The sequence below is a fragment of the Falco punctatus genome, assembly GCF_963210335.1.
Source record: "Falco punctatus genome assembly, chromosome: 1".
Classification (NCBI taxonomy): Eukaryota; Metazoa; Chordata; class Aves; order Falconiformes; family Falconidae; genus Falco; species Falco punctatus.
In genome coordinates this window covers 12,820,270-12,845,647 of record NC_137580.1, presented here as the reverse complement: position 1 = coordinate 12,845,647, position 25,378 = coordinate 12,820,270, and the positions used below count along the sequence as shown (strand labels likewise).

Below are 25,378 nucleotides of genomic sequence, written 5' to 3'. Positions count from 1 at the left end.
ATCTGAGATAAGGGGTTTCTACTCCTGCTGTTGCTTGAGTTGAGTACAGGACCAACAGCTCCAGGAGTGGGCTTAGAGGCAGGAAATCAGAGGCCCAGCAGTGGGTTTTCCATGGGATAGAGGGCTCTGAATGTTGTGCTTTGATGTGCCCACCTCTCACTGTCTAGTATTTCTGCAGTCTTTGCAGAATATTTCTGTATAGGAGGAACAACAAAGTTTAGGAGCTCAGCCAGGTCCAAACATTGTTGCTGAAACTATTAAATAAAAAAACCTAAATATTAAGGGCCAAAATATCTTCACTGCTAATAAATAAAATTGTATACCCTGACAAATCTTATGAGCTTTTCGTAGGAGGAAGCCCTGAGATTTTCATTTAATGCGATGTCTTATTTTAAGCTCCTACAAATTTTGAAGTAAAGGGTGGTTGAAAATGATGATTTTGTCCTGTTACTGCTGCTGATTGTCATGTCACAGCATTGCCAGTTTGTATTGATGGAAGAAAGTTGATCTGATTCATCTACTTCTGTTCTTCAGGTTGAATGAAATGGAAAAAAGTAACTGTACATCATTAGTAAACCCAAGTTAATGTATTGTAATCTTTGTTTCTATTTTGTTACTTTTAAGGACATGTATGAGCAAAACATCTTAATTCTGCTTCCAGTGCAATCTGTATGATTTTGGTTGTCATATTAACAAGGAGCAGAATTATGCCTATATAGCTTATTCAAAAAACTATATAGGGCTTCTTCAAGTACATCAGTAGGAAAAGGATGACTAAAGAAAATGTGATCCCACTGCTGAATGAGATGGGTGTCCTGGTGACAAAGGACACAGAGAAGGTGGACTATTGAATGCCTTCTTTGCTTCAGTCTTCACTGCCAAGGCTGGCCCTCCAGTTTCCCAGACCCTGGAGGCAAGAGAGAAAGTCTGAAGAAAAGACAACTTCCGTTTGGGAGAGGAAAATCATGTTAGAGATCACTTAAGCAAACCTGACAGATCCATGGGCCCCAATGGGATGCATCCCTGAGTGCTGAAAGAGCTGGCAGATGTTATTGCCAAGTCACTCTCCATCATCTTTGAAAGGTCATGGAGAACAGGAGAGGTGGCTGAGAACTGCAGGAAAGCCAGTGTCACTCCAGTCTCCCAAAAGGCCAAGAAGGACCCAGGAAACTACAGGCCAGTCACCCTCACCTCTGTCCCTGGAAAGGTGATGGAATGGCTCATCCTGGAGGTCATCTTGAAGCATGTGGAGGAATAGAAGGTTATCAGGACAATCAACATGGATTCACCAAGGGGAAATAAAGAAATCATGCCTGACCAACCTGATAGCCTGGATGGATGGGAATGACTGGCTGGGTAGATGAGGGGAGAGTGGTACATGTTGTCTACCTTGACCTCAGCAAGGATTTTGATACCGTCTCCCATACATAATCATACATAAATTAGGGAAGTGTGGGCTAAATGAGCGTACAGTGAGGTAGATTGGGAACTGGCTGAACGGCGGAGCTGAGAGGGCTGTGACCAGCAGCGCAGAGCCCAGCTGGAGGCCTGTGGCCAGCGGTGCTGCCCAGGGCTCAGTGCTGGGCCCAGTCCCGTTCAGCTGATTCACCGGTGACCTGGGCGAAGGCACAGAGCGTCCCCTCAGCAGGCTGGTGGCTGGTACAAAGGCGGGAGGAGCGGCTGATGCCCCAGAGGCTGCGCTGCCATCCGGCGAGAGCTGGGCAGGCTGGAGAGCTGGGCAGGAGGGACCTGATGGAGCCCAGCAGAGGCCGGTGCCAGGCCCTGCCCCGGGGGGGCACAGCCCCACGCACCAGCAGGGGCTGGGGGCTGCCTGCGGGGAGGCAGCTCTGCGGGGAAGGGCCGGGCAGTGCCGGGGCACAGCAGCTGCCCCCGGGCCGGCAGCCAGCCCCGGTGGCCCAGGAGGCCGGTGGCGCCCTGGGGGGCATGAGGAGGAGCGTGGCCAGCAGGCGCAGGGAGGTGACCCTGCCCCTCGGCTCTGCCCTGGGGAGGCCGCCCCGGGAATGCTGTGCCCAGCGCTGGGCTCCCCAGTTCCAGAGACGGGGAGCTGCTGGGGAGGGCCCGGCGGGGGCTGCGCAGGGGGTGAGGGGCCTGGGCACCTCCCGGGGGAGGGCAGGCTGGGACACCTGCGGCTGCTCAGCCCGGGGAAGGGAGGGCTGAGAGGGCTCTGAGCGATGGCTGCAAACAGCTTCAGGGCCAGCGCCAGGAGGACGGGGCCAGGCTCTGCCAGCGGTGCCCAGCGACAGGGCGAGGGGCAACGGGCACACGCCGAGGCACAGGCAGCTCCCTCTGAACGTGAGGGAGAACTTCTTCACCGTGAGGGTGGCAGAGCGCTGGGGCAGGCTGCCCAGAGGGGCTGGGGGGTCCCCTCCTCTGGAGACACTCAGAACCCGCCTGGACGTGATCCTGTGCAGCCCGCTCTGGGTGACCCTGCTGTGGCAGGGGTTGGGCTGGGTGATGGTCAGAGGTCACTTCCAAACCCTGACCATTCTGTGGTGCTCTGATTTTAATACTGTTCACTCTAATGCAAAGCTAATAATGATGGGGAAGACTTCAGTGTATCAATGTGGGGGTTTTCTGTTTAGCAAATAATTTTAAGACTTTTTGGCTGGTGGTCAGAACTGTTGTGGTAAGTGTAGCTCTATGTTCCTGTGCTGCAGACTTGTTGGTCTTTTTGTCCCACTTTCTGCCCCCTCTCCTCCTGTTTTTCCTTTTACTTGAGTAATTTTTCCTATATGTAAGAGCTGTCCTCTGCAAGTCTTTTGGGGGTCTTCCAAGAATTGCAGTGAAACAGTCTGCTTGCTGCTTTGAAGAAATTGAGAAAAATTAGTTGATTGTGTTGCACAAGTTTTCTCCTGAACAATTCCAGTTCTTTAAAAGCAAGTCCTCCAAGTGGCTTTGAGGTAGATACAGGATGAACTTAATTTGCAAGTGAAGAAAACTAACAGAAAGCCCAGTGTACTGTTAACTATGCTTGTTTGTGTAGGAAATTAGAGTGATCTCTATTTCACCCAGGTCAGCTCTCAAGGGTGTACAGGAAACCTGATAATTTGTTAAAGGATTTCCTTTTGGATTTTCAGTGACATGTTTGGTTACCATAATACTGCTGTTTTGACCTGAGTTCTAGGGGACTGATGGGGGGTGGGGTGGTGTTGGTTTGTTTGGAGTTTTTTTGAACACAAAAGAAATGTGAGGGCTGGTGTGTTGGTTAAACAGACCATTGTAGAAATGCTGCTAGAACTGTTTATGATGTGTAGGAAAGTATCCAGAGAGCAGAGCAGAGTTTATCCTAACACCTATGTTGCAGGTGTTGGAAAAGGAGCAAGCTTTGTATTCTTTACAACTGTGTTTAATATTTCCTCGCAAAAAGTTACTTGCTGTGAACACAGCTCTCTGGAACCTGAAAGCATTCTTACCCCCAGGGAAGAAATAATATTTCAGTTTGCAGGCTATTGCATTTGTACCAGATTAGTTTTGAACACAAATTACTGTATTATTCACTGATTTGACACTCTTTATTGTGTAGGTGAAATCAACAGATTTTACAAGCACCCTGAAAACAGATTTTATTTCAATTAGGAAGTGATTTTGTGGTGTGGTTTTTTTTAACAAACTGATTTTGGGTTAATTTGAATGGATGTTAATAGATTAATGACTTTATTAGCACCTTCTCTTTTTGTCTTTTGATACAGGAATCAGGAACTTAAAGACTTGGGAGAACTTGCTCCTCACTGGGACAATATGCGCAAAAGTGTTATTGCTCATTGTGATCAGATGCTGAGCATGTACCAGGATACTCTTGCAGAGCTTGGAAAGCATACAGGTATGAATCTATGCTTCTATGAAAATAGCCTCTCCTCTTCTGGAGCAGGTAAGAATTAACTAGATTGATTGTTATTAAATACTGGCATATTCAGCCACATAAAAATGAAATATGAAATATTTGTAATTGTATTTCTGAGATACTCACAGGTGCCCTGTTTCCTAAATAATTTCCATGCGTTCCAGCAGTTTTTCACAGTTAGCATGGTACATGGTTACACAGCAGCCAAAAAAGCTGGAGAAATGGGGGTGGGGGGTGGGGGTGTTTTAATTGCACGCTCCCTTGAATACACTGCTCTTCTAGTATTGAATACCATCTGGCACTTGAAACCAACCTTAGAGGTAGTTTTGTCAATTTTTCTTGAAACTTCAGTTATATTTAACACTCTGCAGGGTAACATAACACCTAGCTATGCTTTGCATATCCTCAGCACAATAGTTGTCATTGCCCACATTGTGCCAGGTAAACACAGAATTAATATGGGATAAGCAGTCTGTCCTCAGCCTAGAAACAGCAGTACGTGCTGCCTTGCTTTTTCCTGTGGGGACAGAGGTCTTATATTCTGATGTGCACTGGGTGTTTGTTCTGCTAATATCTGCCATAGTCCTGTGGTCAGGGTCTATAATGTATCATAGCGTCTGCATGCCAGTGGAGTAAGACATCATCAGTGACAAATGTTCAGAAAAGACAGCAAGTCTTTTCCTCCTGTAGTAATTCTTACTCATAAAAAGAAAAAGACTGCAGAAGAAATTTTTTCTCCCTTTGAATTTCTTTTGTTTTTATCACAAATCATTCAAGAAACTTACTGTAATTCTTTTCTGTGTTGCGAGACTACTGGAATTATTTCCTGAATAACAGCTGTATTTTGAGAAAACAAAGATTTCTGTCTTTTTATAGGATGCTTTTCTTCCTCTCCCCTAGTTTTAGAGGTGTTTTGGAAGGAAATGGGCACATTTGTTCTGTATTCCTACAGAGGCCTTATTGCTTCTTTGTTGCTGGTGTTAGATTTGTAACTCCAGTCCTCAGAGTCACCATCTCAAATACGTGTTTTCGATGACCATGCTTGCCACTGTTGCTTGCATATGCTCTTTCACTCTATATTTTCACTATTAGATGTTCTCACTGTGGCCTTACTCCTATAAGTGTGTGTGTATAGGCATAGCAGTGCATGTCAGAGGTAAATACTGGGCATTATGTTACATATATGTAGGTTTGCAACCTAGAATATTTCTGGAAAAAAAAGAGATATGTTTTGGTCATGAATGTTTGTAAAAATAGAGGTATAAAGAATGATAACAGCTTTTGAAATATCTGGTATATATATTTATGTAGAATTTGCAGTATTTTCTTAATTAATTCTAGCTTTCTCCATAGTCCAAACAAAACTTTGTGTGTACCAAGAAATGGAGCAATTTGGGTTTAGTTCAATATATAACTAAAGTGCATAGCAGAATAATTTCTTCTTATAGAGAGTTGGGTACATTTACTTTTATTATAATCTGCTGCATTTAGTAGGTGAGGCACAAATCTTTCTTTTCCAAAACAAGTATTAAAGCTATACTTTTATCCTATAGCCACCATCTTCTAATACAGGACTAAGCATGGTATTTCTCATTCGAGATCGCTCTGGGATAGCTTTCTTGGTCACAGGAAAAGAGAAATTGTGTTTCAGTGTATGAACTAAAAACAGCCTCTAACTGAAACACTAAGCATTTTGGGAGCAGTTGATCACCTGCTTAAATTTATGGGGAAAAAAATCTCATCTGTTACACTAAATGTTGTCTGATAATTTGCATTTTGGTTGCAAAAGTGGAATTTCTTTTATTTATATTTGTTTACCATCATCAGAATATTCCAGTTCCGATTTCGGCAGTCTGATCCAGTATGACACTTCTTATGTTCCTCTGCTTTAACAAATATATATATATATCTTTCATACTTTGCTGATTACACTTTGAAGGCACTCTAAAGTATCATGTATAAGGCAATACATACAGATTATCAAGGCATCAATGTAATAATTATAATTTGCAGGGAAATCTTGAAATTAACTTTTGAGATAAAAAAAAGACAATGTAATCTATTAAGCCCAAATCCTTCAAGACCCGTATTGTGCCAAGTGAATTTAAAAAGAGTTGGTGATTTTTAAATGACCTGTCTGTACTGTGATTTGAAAGAACAGCAGTAGACCAGGGAACTTGAGATTGTTGAGGAAGACAGTACCAGCACATATACAAAAGAGTACGAACATTTTTCCAAAAACAAACCAGAGCAGAAAACCAAAGCAACCTGGTAATTGTAGTGAGGATGAGAAATAATGAAGAGGTGTTAATTTGGAGGTGAACAGTCAGGTACATACCTAAAGCTCATTTTTTCAACAACCCTTTTTCCCCCCCTTACTAATGTAGTGCTGGTAAAATACTTGGTTTATACTTGGAAAACCCCTGATTGTGCATCTTGTGTGAAAAGTTACTTTAACATTTGAAAACTTATTTTATTGTGATCAGCATGATATGTATGTGTACATTCTAAAGCCAAATAATAGCCTGGTCCTTCTAATGAAGACAGTATTTAGTTTTAACCCTGCACTATATTTGCATAAAAATGCACTATGATTTTTAATTATAAATATAAAAGGGGCGTGTCTGTTGTGTATATGTATGTAGAGCTAGACTAAAACCTCAAATCTGCATTTTGATCCTATAGGCAATGTAGGATTGGCTGCCCAAAAGTAAAACAAAATCTAGAAGAGATTCTTATATGCTTCTGCTGTCCATTACTTGTCTTTAATCAGATTTTTTTTCTGCCTAGATCATTTGCCACAAGTAATTGCAGTTCTGTGTAGAACAGAGACAGAGATTAATCTCCCTGCATACAATTTTCAGAAACTTGTCCCTACTTCTTTTTTTTTTTTTTTTCAAAGGAATGGAGGGGATGTGGATAAAATTCATTGCATGTTTTAGGGTGCAGTGTCCCGGTTCCACTTCCATTCCCATTTGGGATTTTTTTTCTCTATAAACAGTACACATTATACTTTTAAAAGCAAGATTATAGTGTTTGATAAGAAAAGCAAGACAGACATATATTTGACTTCATTCTGTAGTTGCTAATGTAGTTGACAGAACATTGTAAAGACAGGAAATTTAAGTACAAGATAGAAGATGCTAAGAGGAGAGATGTGAGTATAACTTCAATTCAGACTTTTCAGGTCAATGTGTATCAATGGTCTTTACTTTGCCATTGTCAAAGATTCATGCCAAAAAATATTTTGCTTTACAGTTCAGCCTGTACCACTAAGCTTCTCTACTTTATCATAGTTAGCACGTTACCTGAGTTTGTGTTGAAGCAGTTCTCTCCATTCTGAAACAGCTTGAAAATTTCAGTGCTCTGGAGTACCTGTGCATCTGCACTGGAGATCCAGATCTGCTCAGAAACAAGCAGCCATCCTAGTAGGGGTAGTTGCAATCAGCAGTACTTCTACTTAAGAACTCAGTAAGGTTGATTTCTAAACTAGACCAGGCTTTTGTTACCTGGCCTCAGATGCAAAATTCCTGAGTCAGGTTGCTATTTCAGGAACCCTCATTTTAAGACAATGCCAACTGGCTACATTCTTCTAGGAAAGCCAAGGAGTGCTTTGCCACTGCCTTTGCTTCACTGCCGTGTTGGCAGCCAGAGATATGTGGAAGCACAAACTCATTGACATTGTTCTCCTTCCTTGGTACATCAAAAGCAGGGTTAATGTTAACATGTTTAACATTTTTGCTCTGCTACTCACTGAAAAATTGCTTTCCTTTAACAAGCAGTATTTTACACGTATCTTGTCAAACAATTCTGAAGGACCAACTCCATGTAAGTCATCTAGGTACACATATCTCCGATCTGCTTTTGTATCAATGCTAGGAAAGACACTGTTCACTCCTAAGTAAGCAGAGTATAGAAGGGGAGATAGCATCTGCAGCTAAAATTTTTCCAAACTGTTCCCAAATTGTGTTTTCCAAGAGATACCTACTTTCACGCTCAACTGAGCTATTTGTGGAATTTAATGGAGAAAACTGTTGTTAGTAGAACAATTAATTTCTTTTAAAAATTGAGAGATTGGAATGAAAGTATCAGGTGACTGCATTAGTATTAGCAATTTTGGTTTAGCAGCATATTTACTTAAAATTGAGGTTTAAGCAAATTAAGACTATTTCTAATTTAAGTTGTTTTGACAAACACTTTTATCCTCAGAAATGGGTAGAATTATAGAGAATGCTAAGTATTTTTATTTCAAGAAAACATAACAGGAGTCTGAAAGGGTTAGGTAACATCAAAACAAATAATTTCAGGTTAATCTAAAACACGGATTTGTGGTTTTGGAAGGGAGTAGAACTTTGAAATTGTTTTGTTTTAGTTTGACCTGAAATAATTTACACCCACACAGAGTATTTTTTTTTTCCACTTCAGTCATCAAACTGAATTTTTTTCATTCATCCAGCCCTAGAAGGAGAAGAAAATACAATTGAGGTTAAGGCAATTTAATATTGCTGTGGAGAATTGGACACTATCCCTGCCTCTGTCACAAAGTTCCTATGTGACACTAGGCAAGTCAGACTTCAGAAGTGGTTAGGGTATGGTGTTCCTTTTTGGAAGCCTAGAAATAGAAGCAAGATGATTTGCAGAAGTATTCAGTACTTATGGATGTAATTCAGCTCGGTGGGAGCTGTGCTTCCAAAATGGAATGTGATGTTGCTTTATAATGCATGCTCTGTAGAATGAGATCCCCTGTATCTCATAACGATGCATTGTTTCCTAAATGCTTTGACCTTAGTTATTCTCTGCCATTAGAATGGATAAAATTATATCCCTTTTATTCAGCCAGTTAGAATTATTCTATAAATATTTGTAAAGCCATTAGCAACTGTTATGCATGTGGTAGACAGGTTTGAGGAAATTAATAATCCTGGTTTTGTTGGATCCTTGAGCAATATATGTGAATCCAAATAGCAAAGTAAAAGTTGGAAAGAAAATATGAAACACTGCTTCTACAGTGAGCAGCAAAGACCCTAAGCATTCAATGAGCTGCAAAAAAATAGTATGTGATATGTCATTGAAGGCTGTATCACAGCACCTCTTCGGGTGGATGTCAAATGAAGGTTGCATCTATATTCTGGTATTTCCTAACTCTGAAGAGTTTAATCTTGCAACAATAACAACAACTATTTTAATAGAAGGAATCTATTTTTCTTGGTCCTTCAGTACAACTTACCAGGTTATGTGAAAACAAACTATACTGAAAATTAGTTTTATAATATGCAGATTGAGATATTAATTCCACTGCATGGATCTCTCATACCTGGGTAAACAGAATAACCAATAGCAGTGGGTGGTTATTATCCCATATGTTTCTGGCACTCACTGGATGGGGATGGATTCTTGTTTCACAGATCTTTTCTGAAAAGAAGAATAACAAGACTCAGCAATGCTGCATGTGTTCTACTCCAGTTCAGGATAGATGTGTACTCCAGGGAGAGCAGACCTCCTCCCTCCTACTCTTCTTTTGCCTGTCCCTTTTAATTTGCTGTCATTTTATTCTCTTAGTCTGCCAGTGCTTCCTTGTTTCAGACCCAGTTATCATTCCTTAAGCTTTGACCATGATCTCAGCTAAATTCTCATAAATAATCTGCCCCTTTTCTGTTTTCTTTCCTAATTATTTACAGTGTTCTCACCTGCACTATTCCCATTTCGTTTTTGATATAGTTCGAGTTCCTTTCGCTGCTCCCATAATTTTGCTTTTCTGCACTGTCCAAGTACAGGTTTCCCACTGCTGTTCCTCATCATCAGTGACTCCTGGTTCCTGCCTGTATCCCCAGGTTTCCTATCAAATCTGAATCTTTGACTCCTGTCAATTGCTTTTTTTACTACCTTTGCTCTTAATCTTTGTTAATGTATTGCTTTCAGTTACTAAACTTAGGTGGCAGCCTAAGCAGGGTTGACTGGTCTGGAGCATCACTGGTTCACTTTGGCAATGTGATTTGCATTGGGAGACTCAATGTTAGTCCTGTTGGAATCTATGGCAGTTTCAACAGATAACCTCTAGCAAGACTTCACTGAGCAAGTCAAAAAGAATTTGTCTTTTTTTGTTGTTGTTGTTTGCAAGAAAAGGTTGAACCTTTCCAAAGATATTTTATTTTTAATCTTATCTGAATCAGAGGAATTTTAGTCCAAATGATTAATGCTTGGCAAAATGATAGGGTGCTGAAAAAATGATCTAAGTATGGGCTGACTGAGTGAGAGGATAGGACCACCTCTCTTTCCTAAACTGCACCCTTTCTTTTTATATATATGCTGTATCAAATATCTCCAGGTAAATTACTTTTTCATACTGTCAGGCTTTAATTATATTCCTGTATACCACCATAGGGTATATAATACAATAATCTCATACTTTTGAAGTATGCAACCAGATGATTTTTTCTTTTCCATAGTGTTGTGCTGCTTGTGATTCTGGCTTTTTAGAAAGAAAACTAATTTACAATTTTTCTTAAGCTAGTTTGTTTCTTTATTTGAATTAATAGGAAGAGTGCATAGCCTGGTGAATGTAATACTTCAATACTTGTGTTTGAATAAAAAAATGTTACTTGGTGAAAATGCATCACCATCATAGCTCTGTACCCATGTGTCCTTAGCACAGAATAAACATAATGCACATTAACTGTGACATTGTTTCAGCAGGCTGTAGACGGATTTCATACAGAGGGAAAAAACGTCTATCACCTAGAATTAAAAAATCACATTGTTCTGTGAATTAAAAGCTGTGTTGTTGCTTTCAATATGGATACATGCTGAGACTCAAGTTAGTGAACCATTCTTCTCCTAATATACAGTCGCACATTAAAAGTAAATTAAAGACGACTCCTAACATACAAACATTGTCCTCACATTGAAAAGAAGACAAAACATCTGCTGGGTGCTTAAGATAATGATTCTTTAAACTTTTGTTTTTCAGGTTCTTCCTTCAAATCAAGCTGTAGCAAAGGAGAAAAAACATTAGAATTCATCCCAATAAATCTTCATCTGCAAAGAATGCACGTGCATAGTCCTCGATTGAAAGGTAAAGTATATTCTGCAGAGAAATTCCCCAAGTATGACAAAGTATGCATTGAAATACAATTAAAGTTGCAGCTGAGAGGTATGGTTTCCATTTTAGCCCTTGTAAAGATGTAAATATCTTGATTTATATATCCAGTTTCAAGGATGAACATTAGGTGGACATGCTTTCACATGAAATTTAAAATCGTGATAGAACTGAAAGGTATGCTGTTTAGAGAGCTGAATCTTGGTATTTTTGAGTTTTTCACTTAATAGTAGGATATTGGTAACAGTCTTATTAAACTTTGTAGGTAGGAGGTAAAGGTGCTGCAGATAAAAAACCACAGAAAGTAATAGTATTGAATTGATTTTATATTTTAGTAAATTCATGTGCAATTTAGGCTTACGTGGATTTGGAAGAAGGTTGAGGAGAAAAGAATATCAAAAAGTACGCTTGACTTTTAAAGAAAATTCTAAGATAGATTTCATGTTGAGTGTGTTTTGCCAATCAGTGAAATTAGCTTGTTCACAAGATTCATGCAGTATGGCTTGATACAGAAGGTTTCTTGTATGACTAGATTGTGGCTTTTTTTGTTAGTTTGTTTGGTGGTTGTCTTATTTTTTTAATAAAAACAAAATCAAGCTTCCAGATTCTTTATTTAAGAATGCATACTGCTGCACAGGCTTAAAGTGTTTAATTTTTCATTTTAATGGGTTCAAGAAACTTACTGTGTGGTTATTTCCTGCCTTTGTTTTGCATACTTATCTGGAACCTGCCTGTCTTCCTGAAGGATTTGATTTTATTCTCTCAGGCCTGTGTACTTGCTTCTAAAACCCAAGCTTTCTGTTTTGGATGTCGTTTGGAATATTTCTAGAGCAACTGTGTGTGTACTGTCCATGGAGGACCACACTGAAGTAAATCATGAGATCAAAGAAATGATCAGCTTGCCCATCCTCCACTTTTCTCTACAAGTTCTGTAACCTGCCCCCGGACATAGTGCCGCTGAGATTGATCAGAAGTCCTGAGTCTGTGCTGAAACTTAGGCGTCAGGTCCAAAGTTAAAGCTGTGCAAGGGATTTCTCTGCCTCACCTTTTGACACCACAGGTTTTGGTTACTGACTGCAGCTCTTGGGAAACTGTGGAGTGGTTATCTAAATTTCTTTTGAGTTCTTTTTTTAAAATAATTATCAGGAGTGTTGTGCTCATTTTGTTTCTGTGATACCTCAAACAAATAATTAAATGCAGAATATATGTTGACTGAAATGTATTGGTAACCTGTGTGTGGTTAAAAGTATTCTGTTATGGCAATGCAGAACTAATACTGCCATAATTCATACTGACACACTGCACAATGTTTAGTAAGAGTCACATTGTTCTAGGGCATTGGCTTAATTTTTCATTGCAATCCATAGTGTCAGTGTAGTCTAAAAGCCACGCTTACCTGTCTTGTTTCTAAGGTGGTGTGGGTATTTTTTCCCCACTGTGCCACCAGAGATGGTGATAGAGCACAATACATTTCCTCCCAGAGATTGCGGGGATGCACTCGCCAGCCTGTGATGCGAGTTGCGTGGACATTAAGGACGGTGCTACTTTTGAACTTAGTGTGTCCTATTTCTTAGGAAGCCTTAATGAGCTCAGTGCTGCTTGTGCCTAAGTCAACTTATTCAGTGCTACCCTGTACCACATAAGCATTTGCTTAGCGTTAAGTGAAAACATCTCACTGATAACACTGAAAATACTTTGAACTTCTAATACTGTCGGGAAGGGTGATAATTTTCTGTAATGTTTGTGATTCTGTTTAATGCAGAATTCTGTTGCTGCTGCTTGCATATAATTTTAGCAGCGTCATTTACAGATAAAAGATTGTAATGATACAAACATATAAGCAAATCATAGCACGGTGAATAATTTGATGATAAATTGAAATCTATTAAATTTGCTGTCACTAGAAACAGGGAAATTACACTCTGTAAGGTTTTTGCCTTATAAATACACTGCATCTAAGCAGATTGTAAAACAGTAAGTACAAGCAGTGATTATAGGAGTATTATACTGTGTATGGCTGATGTTCATCCACTTCCAAGTTGGAACACAGGGACTTCTGATTGTCTGTTAGATACTATATTGGTTCAATATTTTGTTACTTCTTTTAATGAACAACAGTGCCTCCAAACATTTTAACAAGATGGGGATTTATAGTAATAGAATATGGCAGCACTGTTTTAGTTTAGCTAATGTTTTGAAGTTAATTGATTGTTCAAAAGCATTTTTAGATTTCTAATGATGACAGGTGGTCAGAACCTTATTTTTACGTCTTTTCAAGAAAACCTCTCTGGGAAGAGGGCATTGTACGTTTATTTCCTAAATAAAAAACTGGAATGAAATATTCCATTTAATCACCCGTGACTTCTACACTACCTGAGTTTTGTTTTGTTTTTAATGAGTTTTCTCCTTTGTCCTCCAAAACCACTTTGCTTGTGATGTATGGTTAATTAGTGCATAATTTCAAAGGGTACAAAAAGAGATAAATGTTAGAATCATCTTCTGAATTTAGAACTTTGTTTAAATTACAAAACTCTCCCTTTTTTCTTTTGCTGTTGTTTACTGACATGAGAATTAGATAACATGGTTTTTGTTATGCTCAATTTTAGAGATTTTTAAATATTAATAATAAAGAGAACTTGTGTTAAAATCAGGGAATTTCTGCTTACACATATTCTTGGAAGACTGACACCTTAGTTACGGGGAGCTCTTTTCATGTCTTTGTATACAAAATGGGTTCCTCAATATGCTTAGGATATTTTGGTAGCACTATAGGATAAATATAAAAAAAAAGTAATTGATAATTGTTATTATGTTCACCTTTAGTTGGATAAGTGATTTCTGTATCTATTACATAGCCACCGTCCAATCTATTTAGTCCACAGAAATAAGTCTCATTTTATGAGCACTAAAGAGCTGTGTCTTGTATTAGATATATACAGTTTGAACAGTTTTTGTAGTTGCTAATCATTCTGGAGTAAGCAGCACTGACATCAAGTTGGTCTTTCTCATCTCATGCTTTGCTTGGCCTATATCAAAGGGCACCTGGAATATAACCTGGAGACTGCTGGGGGTGGGGAGAAAAGATAAAAAGAAAGCATGTGAACATTCACAGAGGCGGTCATTAAACAAACTGATGAGCCATAAAGCTGTCATTAACCCTTACGCTGTCGAATGTCTTGATTTTGGAATGCAAGATAGGTTTTAATCCCATCCCATCTGTCGTGTGTATGCTTTTTGTTCAACATGTTCAGTAACAGGTTTACTTTTACTGAACTTTGATTTGGGTTGGTACAGGGTACTGACATGGAATAGAAAATACCTGTGTGTTTAAACTTCTCGTAGGAACACTTTAAGAAAAATATTATTTCATTATAGGAGAACTATCCCTATCCATTTGGCAAACACTACATTTTGCTTTGTTCATCATCCTACAGAAGTTAAATTTATGTATTGCCATAGCTTTGCTTTTGTCCCTGTTTATACATTAAGTGTGGTTGTTTTAAATAAATTCAGGGGACTGAAGATATTTTTATTTTGCTTCTGACCAGTGTGAGACATTCACTGCCTGCTGTGAAGGCAAGAAGGTTGCTTCAAATTTGAGACTGAGCTGTGCTTGACATAAAAATCCCTTAGCTCTTTAAATTGATCTGACAAAGCTTAGGTTTATGGAACTTCTACCGTGTCACTGTGGCTGCCACCGTGTTGCAAAAGCTCTATGCTTTATTCTGAAGAAGTGATGAGCAGTTAGTTTATATTTCTGCATGGTGAAGGAATTGTTGGGTTTTGGCAAGTGTGTAACAGGTGTTAGTGTTTCACTTGTATAAGTAGGAGGTGAGTGTATTTCTGAGTCACAATTAGCATGAAATGATGGTTGATTTAGAGTTCAGTTTCCTTGCACTCTGTTTGCATTTTCTTCCTTCAAATTCTGAAGTAAGTATTTGAGGAAGGGTTGAGGGTTTTTTTAACATCTACTAATTAATCATTTGGGCGGAGCACACTGATAATATGATGCAGCTCCTATGACTGCTGCATTTTAAGCTTTACCTCAACTGTAAACAGTTGTCAGCAGTAGTCTGTTCGTGAAGTGGGTGATGGTTGTGAGCTCCTGAAACATTCCTGTACCAGTGCATTCATGCTGCATGTCCTTCACAGGGACCTGCATTGATGTGTAAGTGGAGTACGTCACAAGGCATTCCTCCCGAGTCTTGCAGCGCTTTCCAGTGTACTGTGCTCTGGAGAGTAGGAATGAGGCAGCCCCATGCCCATCACCAGGGTTGTAGACATTTTCTTCTTTGCCATCCTCACTCTCCCATGTTCGCTTGCATGGGGTAGGTGCTCAGCTGTTCTGGGTGTGTCTGTGTCTCAAACAGCTGCCCCTTGACCATGCTGAGAAGAGGCCACAGGCTGAATGAAAGCTTCCTTCTGGGTAAATACAGCCACCACCACCGCCCCCGGAGTAGCTGTAAGCAGGGTCACTATTTATTTTTAAAACAGAGTCATAAAAAGCACTAGGGTTTAGTCTTTCAAATGTGTTCCTTTAGTTTCATAAGTTATCTGTAAATATATTCAGAAGCCATTATTCAGTTAACCTGATGGGTTCATCTCTTATTTTCGTTTCAAGCCAACACTGTTTTAAGCAATAGAACTACTTATTGTCAAGTACCGATGGAGCTCCAGTAGCCCAAGATTATTTATGATGGATACATTTCTATGAAGAGCTGAAAGAATAGGCTATTTAAGAATCTTGAAGCTCACCTTAGGCTAATTAAATTATGTCACTTCTCCTTTTAAGTGGAAATTGAAGAGTCACCATTTCATTAGAGTTCAAATTAATTTGAGCAAATATGCTTTGAGATTCAGCTCTAGAAGTAAAACATAGTTCATTAACTGTGAATCATTTGTACACTGTTCTTGCTTCTAGGGATATTTATCATCAGAATGCAAGAAAATTTCTATTTTAGGAGAGGATTAGATTTTAATTTACATGGAAAGCTTCCTTGCTGAATAAAATAGTTCACTAAAAAAAAATATATCCTCTAATATTTCCTATAGAAATACATTTCAAGAATGAGACATTCTGACCTGTATTTTTATACCTTCAGTAAGCTTGGGCACAAAACAATTACTGCTTAGTACAAACGTAAATTCTGAAAATGTAAATTTAAACTTTGAAGGGGTAGTTATTGTGGTTTGGGATGTAGCTGAATCTTCATCTCCGCACTGGCAATCAATCACAGGCAAAAAATGAGAAATTGTTTTTGAAAAAGATGTTCCATCTCTCCAGTTCTGTAAGCATACATCCACAGAAAAAGTTCATCCCATATATATATATATATATAATATATATATATCTCAATCAGGTACATACATATATATATATATCAGGTACATACAGAGAGTAAGAACAGTTTGTTGTATCAGCAAGAATTTCAATACTATAGTTTATTTCTGGTAGCTTTTCGGCTGAAAACAACTGACTTGTTTCTAAACATATATAAAGACTAAGTATATGTCATAGAACAGGGCGCTTCAGTTTAGCATTAAACAGGTAGTTATATCTGGAAGTGGAAGCTAAACAAATTGAAACTAGAAAAGAAGTGGAGATTTTTACTAGCCTGATTAATCATTGGAGCAACTTCTCTGGGAATGCAATGAATTCATTGTCATTTGAAATCTTTAAATCAAGATTAAATGTAGTTTTTTTTTTTTTTGTTTTTTTTTTTAGGGAAAAAATAAATAGCTTCACTCAACCAGAAGATACAAGCTTGATGCAGAAATCATTAGCTGTAATTCTGTAAGCCTGTATTATTCAGGCAAGCAGACTATTCCATCATAGTGGTCTCTTTTGACTCTAAAATGCATGAATCCGTGCATCTTAACATGACTGCAAGTTAAATAATGAAAGGGGTAGTAAAGTGAAATATATGAAGGGCCAATTTACTTGGCAGCTTTGTAAACTGCAGAGCTAGAATGTTGTTCTACACTGTGGCATATAATTTAGGTGTAGCAATAAATCAGATAAAATTTCTTAGGTGTGCAGGTGGCTGTATGGAAAGATTGATTAGCTCTTGGGCCTCCTTGAGACACAGATTCTTGATTATTCCTTCGAAATAATACAGACTTGTTCTCACGTCTTGTAAGGTAGGTATCGTAGTGTTGCCGTACCTTGGACATAGACGCATGCAAATCTCTGTGCTTGTCTGTTCCCGTTCCAGATGCTCTGTATGATGTCATCACTGTGGGAGCCCCAGCAGCGCATTTCCAAGGATTTAAGAACGGTGGTCTCCGAAAACTGCTGAGTAAATTTGAGGCAGAAAGACGGAAGTAAGTATTTTTGTAAGTAGCTAGGAAAATACTAAAGTTGCATTACAATGTTAGGAACTCACTGAGTAACAAAACAGTTTACCCTGCTGAATATGTGGAATACTAGGTTAAAATCTACTAGAACTGGACAAGCATGCATTCATGAAATTTTTCCTTTGTCTTCCCTCCTTTGCTGGACAGTAAAATTGTAGCACAGTTTACTTTCAGTGTCAAGACTTGTTTTAAACACATACTAAAAACTGTGAAATTGTCTTTCCATACTATAAGAAACTGGAGGAATATAAGTGCTTGAAAACACATTGTTCAGAATGAGATATGTCTTTGGTAATTCTTGTGCTAAGTGCAAAATAGCTATACACAATTTTTCAATAAAGAAACAGCAGCTTAATATAGCATCTTCTTTTCTGACAGCCGTTGGCATATGTGGACAAAAATCTTTTTAGCATGCCTGTGAAATAAATAAAAATTTACTCTTATTCCTCAGAAAGCCAAAATAAGACTAGGCAAAGAGACAGGCCTTAACTGGAGTTTCAGTTTATTGCTGTACTCAAATGCTTTGGTAACCACTGAACACATACAGAAGTGTTAGTTGTATGGTTTTTTATCTCAGTATTGAGCATATTTGTGTTTGTTGCTATGGCTGTTAAGAAGTTTCAAGCAGCCACAGCTGACACTGGCAGCACCCACAGCTGTGACTGCTCAACACTTGGACTAACTGTGCCAACCCCATGCAGTCAGTGACACAGCATTCGAAAAGGAATGCAGGAAGTACTGTATGTATACTGATCTAAATCATCACGACACTCCACAGGAAATGAATCCCATTATAGTTAATGCTTAAAAAAGTTTCACAGATACAATATCATAAAGAATAAAAGAAGAAATTATAAAAATCTACTGTTGATTTCTCCGTTAACTAGAAGTTGGCATTAATGCTAAAACCAAATAAAACCCAGCAGATATATTTCCTTTGAAAACTTTTTTTTTTCCCTGTTTGTACTGCATGGCATAAAAACCCTATTAAATCTTCTAAAATCTTTCATTTCCCTGGTCACCTCTGGTGATGAAACCTGCTAATGAAACACGAATATCATTGATTGTTAGACCTACGAATGGACTTTGTGTTAACCACAAGTACCTATTCTGCTGTCAGCAGACTGGTATAGGCAGCCTTATCCCCATGATATGGAGGCCTATGAAGTACATGTTTCTTGATGAAAAAATGTCTAAAGACATTTCATAAATTATCTGCTACTTAACTATCTGATTAGTATAGTTGTGATAGTGTTTAGTGGGGGTTTATTACATTTCGTAAGAAATTGAAGACATAAGTGATAAAAAGTCCTTTGCAGTTCCAGTCCTCACAGTGTTCATCTTTCAGAAAATGAACAGTTTCTCATTTGCACAGTCCTGCAGCATATCCGCATTGGCTCAACGTGGTTTCCAAAGTGGAGAATAGCTGTGAGGCAAACTTGAAATTATTATCTGTGATTTCTGCTCATTGGAGAAAAAAAAGGGAAATGCCTTATAGGGAAGAGACAGTCTGTCTTGAGGTCTTCCTGGGAGAACATGTATTGCAGTATCTCATAGGAATGAATGGATAATACCCTTGTTTCTTAGTTGCCCATAACAGGGGAGAGGAGGAGAAGATGGGCCAGACTGTTCTTTGGATCCTGCACAATGTCACCTGTCAGAAGCCTAAGATGGCAAAGGATACTCAGTGCAGCAGAGCCTCTTCTCATTTTCATTCATTCCTTTTTCACTGACTCAACCATGTAGACCTCTGGGTTGATAGAGGATTGTGTTCAGGAGCACTGGGTAAACCTTTGTGCAGGTTTTACTAAGGCATTTGAACCTATTTCACAGTGCATACACATCACCTTATACATCACCTTATATCTTCCCTGCTGCATAGACTTTTCTGCATCCCTTCGAAGCACCTGTATTTTGGTGACTTTGGAGGACAAGATGCTGGACCTTTACTCTGACAGTGCAGTTTTCTTTGTGTTTTTTTGTTCCCCTGGAAGAGCACAAGTCTGTCTTTAGGATGTTACAGCTAGAATAACGACATTTACTGTCCTGTCAGACTCTTCCTAAACAAAGATCCTTAGTCAGGCTAACAAACTAAAGTTTGAGCACTGAAAACAGGGGACTGCAATTTTTCGCTAATTGCTTGCCAGACCTGAAGAAAGTGGTCACTTAATGTATGAATTCCCATGAATTAGAAAGGAGGAAACCTCCAAAATTCATCTTCTCTTTATCTTTGAGGGCAGCTCAGAGAAAAGTCCACATGGTGTTTTTTTTATTTCCTCAACCAGAAGAACTTTTGTGAGTCAAAAGGCTGGAGCAAGCAAGCTCTGAATGTGATCTCACTTATTTGAATATTCAAAGTGAGTCTACTTTAAATAGATACATAAAAGGACCATTCTCATTCTTACCATGGAGAAACTTCTTTCACTGTGGCAATGACAACTTTATATTGTATGCACCTGTTTGTTTAGCTGCATGAGGATGCTTTGAGGACGCATAGCATTTCCAGGGGCAGCTTTTACAATTTAAATTTTCTGTTGTAGAATGGGAACAGCTTTTCTGAAGTTTTGGTTGAAGGAAGAAGTGACACCTTGAGATATCAGTCAGAATACAAAATGAACAGAAAAAAATGCAGATTTAGCAGCTGTTGCCTTTAGGCTAACTGAGCTGAAGACCTAGAGGAAGATGTGGGAAGAGATTGTTTCTCAAGCCAGTCCTGGTAGCTTTCAAGACATTGTCAGTGCACATGACAGAATGCCTTGAATGCCTTTGACCTTCAGGCTGATTATTAGAACAGTTTACTGAAATATTCAGCGGTGTCAGCATATCATAAAATAGTCCATGCTCAAACCTATACTTAAGCAATTAACAAAAAAAAAGGAACTGTTAACTGGTAGCAAGGTTATACCCCATCTTGCAAGAGCATAATTGCATTTGCAATTGCCAAACCAAAACATGATTCAAACATAGGTTTCATGAAAGCTTATCAGACAGAAGAATGTGGAAAATATGTATCTGAAGATAGCTCTGGCATATTTTCTATTACACAGAATATACATTTCTATGCAGATGAAAGAAGGGAAGGTGGTGTATAATGTTTATTAAAAATGCAATATTTTTCCAATTCTTCTCTCATTTGTTACCACCAAAAAAGTCACATTAAAAGGGAAAAAAAAGTTATTTTTTGAAAATATGATCTCAGATAAGGAGGAGAAAAGTTCTTCTTTCAGGTGAAAGCAAGGCTTGATGGTACGTGATCTGAAGCCAGGTCCGTTGCTTTATAACGCATTCACAATCTGTACTATTCTTTATCTGCAACAGAGACGGATAAAGGGCTTTACCACTGCAAACATCAGGCATGTCTATAAGGCATGACTTCAGTATGTCCCTTTAGTAACTAGTAGTGAACTTCATAAGACCAGTAAGAACAATGAATGCTATTTTTAAATCTTGTTTAGGCATGATAGTATTTAAATTGAGCTAAATGAAGTATGACGAATAAAGTATGCTAAATCATTGTTGAATAGTAATTACCTGTGTTTACCTGTGCATGATATGCATTTATTTTAGAATTTTTTTCATAATGCTGCATTAGTTTGTTTTTATTTTTTTCCTTCCTTATTTCTAGCTAAAAGAGAAAGTCAGTCAGTTGTTCAGATTCAGTCTTCTGTTGGCCTGCAAACAAGCATGGATTACTTCTCCTTCCAGCCTGAATGGAAGGGCTTGTCTTCTCATCAGTCTAGATGGCACACCAAATTATTACTTTCAGAGTTCAGTTGTGCAGGAACATTTAAGGCAGATATTCTGTAAGTTATACCCATATAATGCCTCACTGATTGAAGTGTTCATAAATCACTTTCAGTGTACATCAAAGAGTATTTTCTGATGTAAAATCTAATTTGATGATCTCTGCTTCAGCCAAAACACATAGACTTATGATTACGAGATTTTTAATGCCCCAGTACTAACCATCAAGAAAAACAGAGGTGTCCCACAAGCTATATTAGGTGCTGTGATTTGTTATGGTTTTGTACACCATTTCTGGCAAGTTCTTCAGAAATTATCCTACTTTCAATTAGCACAAACTTAAAGCTGGAATAGTACTGAAAAGGATTTTCTGTTGATTTTTTTTTTTTTTTAAAGCCATACTAATTTGGGTTTGAACTGTCTAGAAGGACCCTTTTTTGTTTGACAAGGCCTAGATTTTTGGTCAAGGTGTGCTCCTTTGCTAACGTGCTTGTTACTAGAGATTTTATTAATGCCGAGATCTTCAGGGTTCCTGTTTCCAGAGTTTCATAGCCTTCAACCCATTTCCATTCTCTGAGGAACCTGAAATGTTACTATTTCACAGAAAGTCACAGAGATGTTGAAATAGTAATGATTTGTGTTTGATCTAATTGCAGCCTTTATTCTGAAAGGGAAACCACAGCCTGTCAAGCACAGCATTTCTCACAGAGACATTATTCTTTGCTCACTTCCCATTTTTCGTGTCTCTGTGTATATCTATGTGCGTGTGAGAAGGAAAATTAGACTTTATGAATATGAACAACTTTTCACTGACCATAAAATCAATGTATTAAGGTCGTTGGAAGTTTTGTTGAGAAACTGCCGAAGGTTGTGCTATTCATTGAGACAGAAAAATCTCATCACAGTACTTTCCGGCCGCTAGGCTCTCTGAACAGAATTGCCTGAAGTATTTCCTTAAGCATACACAAAAGAAAGGGGACTGGGGCTGGACAAAGAAGAGAAGGAGGAGTTGGGGGAGATTTGCATGCAAAGGTTGGCAAGGATTGCAAGTTTTGGAGAGCAAGAAACTGTTCCATCTACACAGACTCTAGGACTGGCAGGAGGAGAGTGGATCCTGGCTTTGCCATTGTTTCTTTTAACACATTTCGGCAGGCGGCCAGGAAGAGGCTGCACTGAAAGGCACTATTTAGCCTCAGGCTTATGGTGGGGCACCGTACCTTTTTCCTTCTATAAGAACTGTGCTCAGTTACCAGGCATGAAATTCTCCCCTATTTTAAAGGCTGTTTGCATCTTTCCACCTGTGTAAGACACTCTAAAACTAATTTGAAGAATGTGGAAAGCTTTCCCTAGGCATTCAGCCTTCCTGTAGGGAGTCTTCCTAGGAAGATTCGCTGTGAGATTAATGTATCCACTGTGGCATCTGTCCTACCTGGGTCTCTAGAAAGCTGATGATGGGCATGTTGACCTTTCTTTTCACTGAAGCTCATGTCCCATTGCCAGCTGAAGGCATTGATGCAGAGTTATTCCAAGGGTCAGTTAGGAGTGAAGAGGAAACAGAAGAGCAGCAATAGAAGGTCTGTGCATACAACCTTAGCCATTGCTTCAAGATAAGGATTTGTGGAGATTTGGGCTTCACAAGTAAATATAGATTAGACAGAAGTAATAACGTAATTTCATTTTCCTCAGTATTCAAAATCAGAATTTCTAAGTTTGCAAGGGAATCTTAGGGAAAAAAATAAATTCGAACTTCTGATCTCTCTCAGGCTTGTTTTCCAAACTTCAGTACTGATCATATGGTTTGTTTTTGTTTCCTGAGGCAGTGAAAACTCTGAGGTTTGGTTTTGTTTTGTTTTTTTTTTATGTAGCAATTTATTTTTAATCATAACTTCCCACTTTAGACAGAATACATGTGATGCATAAATAAGCCACCAAATTGGTATCTTCAGTAATGTCATAAGCTCGAGGTTATCTGGGGCTAGATGTTCATGCTGTGTATGCTTTAACTGTATTCTTGATGTTAACGTCTGCAGTTTTGACCGTGAAAAATGTGAGGTCAAATGTTCATTGTTCAAAGATTTTAACCCAGTCCCAGATGGTGACAATTTAACTCAGTCACAGAAATTACTCAGTTAACAGCAGGAGTGGAGTTACATGGAGTGTCATTAAAAATTAGACATTTAGCGTATTGCGGTATTTATTCTCAGGCAAAAACTTTGTTAATTTAGAGTTAAAATCGCAGATGTAGTCAATGTCATCTTTATTAAAATTACATGACTATGTCATTAAAGCAATTTTAAAACTGAAATGACCACTGCAGTCCTGTGTACATAGTTAATGATGGTGCCAATATATGGAAACGATTAAGTGTGGGTTTATATGCTTAGTAGAAGCTTTGAAACTTAACCCAGAAGACATTATTATAGAGTTTTTCAAAAGGTGCATGACTAATAACATATTTTACATATCAAAGGTAGGTTTTCATAGTGCTGCTGATTTCCTGCACTGGACCTACCCATGTGGCCTTTGTCCTAATGCAAAAGTTTCTTCTTTCTTGTAATTCCCTTCATCTAATTTCTGCATTAGGACACCTGTGAAACATTTCTCCATATATTTTATCACCACCTACTTCTTTTAAGTAATACTACTTATATATCATAGCTATGTGTATCAGCAAGCTCTAAAAATTATTATTTATAAGGAAACTAATTTAATTGAATTGGAAGTTAGTAATGTCTTTTCACAAATGTGAAGGCCACAGAAAATCTCAGGGTAGTCAGCCTTAACAGTGTTGAGACACAACAATTAGAAATTTCAGGTACTCCCAAACCTGTTCTTTTTGAAAAATAATTGTGCATTTTCTTGGGGAGAGGGGGAAGCTGCCCTCAAATTCTGAAAGAAACTGAATATTTGGAGTCGTCTCATGCTTTCTGAGGCTCAGGAAATGTTAATGTTAGCTAAATAATGAGGTCTGGTAGAACATTCTGAAGAAAGAGTCCTTCTCTTCACTATGTCTTTTAGTTAAAAGCTGTGATTGACTCTATTAAAATGAGAACTACCCACAGGTTTAGAATCTGTCTTTCCTCTTTTCTTACAGAATTGGCTGTAGCTTTTCTGCTGCAATATTCAGTGAAGCTTAGAGCTGTGGGAGATCAGTGAAAATTATCTGGGAATTAAAGGTTGAGGGGAATCCCAGAAAGGAGTATGTGCATGGTGAACTTGATAACAGTGTAAGCCAGATTCAGCCTGCAAAAAGGCTGTTTAATAGAGGGAGAGAGAAGCCTGATGGGGAATTGGAGAAAATTCTTCCATGCTGCCAAGTATCAAGACTTTTAAGACTGTGTCTTTGCTACAATTAACATAGACTGTTACTCTTCGACCCTGCCCTGTCTAGGGAGTCTGACAGCTTGAGGGTTGCAGTGAATGTAGAGATAGATGTAACTTTGGAAGGGAATTTCACTAACAGTGTTGCCACCTTGAAGCCAGAGCTGTGTCCATTTCCTCATTTCTCAGAGGGACGGTGATTTTTTTTTTTTTTTTTTTTCTCAATTCATTAGGACAGACAGTTTATACAATTAATTTTGTTGAAATATTCATGATTCTGACCACTGCACTCATCAGTCTAGCAACTCATATAATGGATTGTGTGTTGGAGACATAGTGATTGTGTGTAGGAGACATGTGGCTGGTAGCATGACTGATCATGGCAAAGCTTTGCTGATTCAGATGCCATTCATTCTGACTGCCTCTACAAGGAATTGTATCTAAAAACGGAGGCACTGGTGAAAGACAGAAAAACAGGATGGAGTATTGTGGAACTTGGGACTGTAACTCGGCCAAGTATCTAAGCAAGAGGCTTAGTTTTAAGACGTCTTGAATCTGTCTGTTTTTGCCAAAAGTTAAGCCTTTTAAGTTTTATGGAGGTGACTTCATTTGGACTTCTGAATGTGTATTGCATATGTCCTTTATTGAGTTAAATTTAATTTCTAAATTGTAGAAAACCATTGAGGAGAAACTGGAAGGGACACTAGAGGACACAAAGGGGAAATGGGGGAGTGAAGAGGTCTGGAAAAAGACTGAAATGAAAAGCAATACGTGAAGTTCAAAGGATTGGATGAGTGTCAAAATTCAGGTCTTGATATATGAAATTAAGAAAAACTGAAGTCATTGGGGAAAGGGTGGAAGAGGCTGAAAGATGTATGGCAAATAGACACAAGGAAAGAAAAGAGATACAGAACCAACTGGGGAGTAGTATCTACATTGCTTTGGCATTGGTAATGTTCCAGAAGTTTCACAGTTGCATTTTTTTTCCTGCGTTATGG

General features: G+C 38.6%; 1 protein-coding gene across 4 annotated transcripts in view; it reads left to right on the top strand.

Annotated features, from left to right (window-relative positions):
* Positions 1-25,378, top strand: part of INPP4B (inositol polyphosphate-4-phosphatase type II B) — a 356,888-nt gene that overhangs the window by 238,636 nt on the left and 92,874 nt on the right. For all 4 annotated transcript variants that reach the window (XM_080403492.1, XM_080403493.1, XM_080403494.1 and 1 more), the window contains 3 exons: positions 3,711-3,841; positions 10,830-10,934; positions 17,174-17,282. In XM_080403492.1, the coding sequence (XP_080259618.1) occupies positions 3,711-3,841; positions 10,830-10,934; positions 17,174-17,282 (345 nt within the window). The remainder of the gene's footprint in view (positions 1-3,710; positions 3,842-10,829; positions 10,935-17,173; positions 17,283-25,378) is intronic.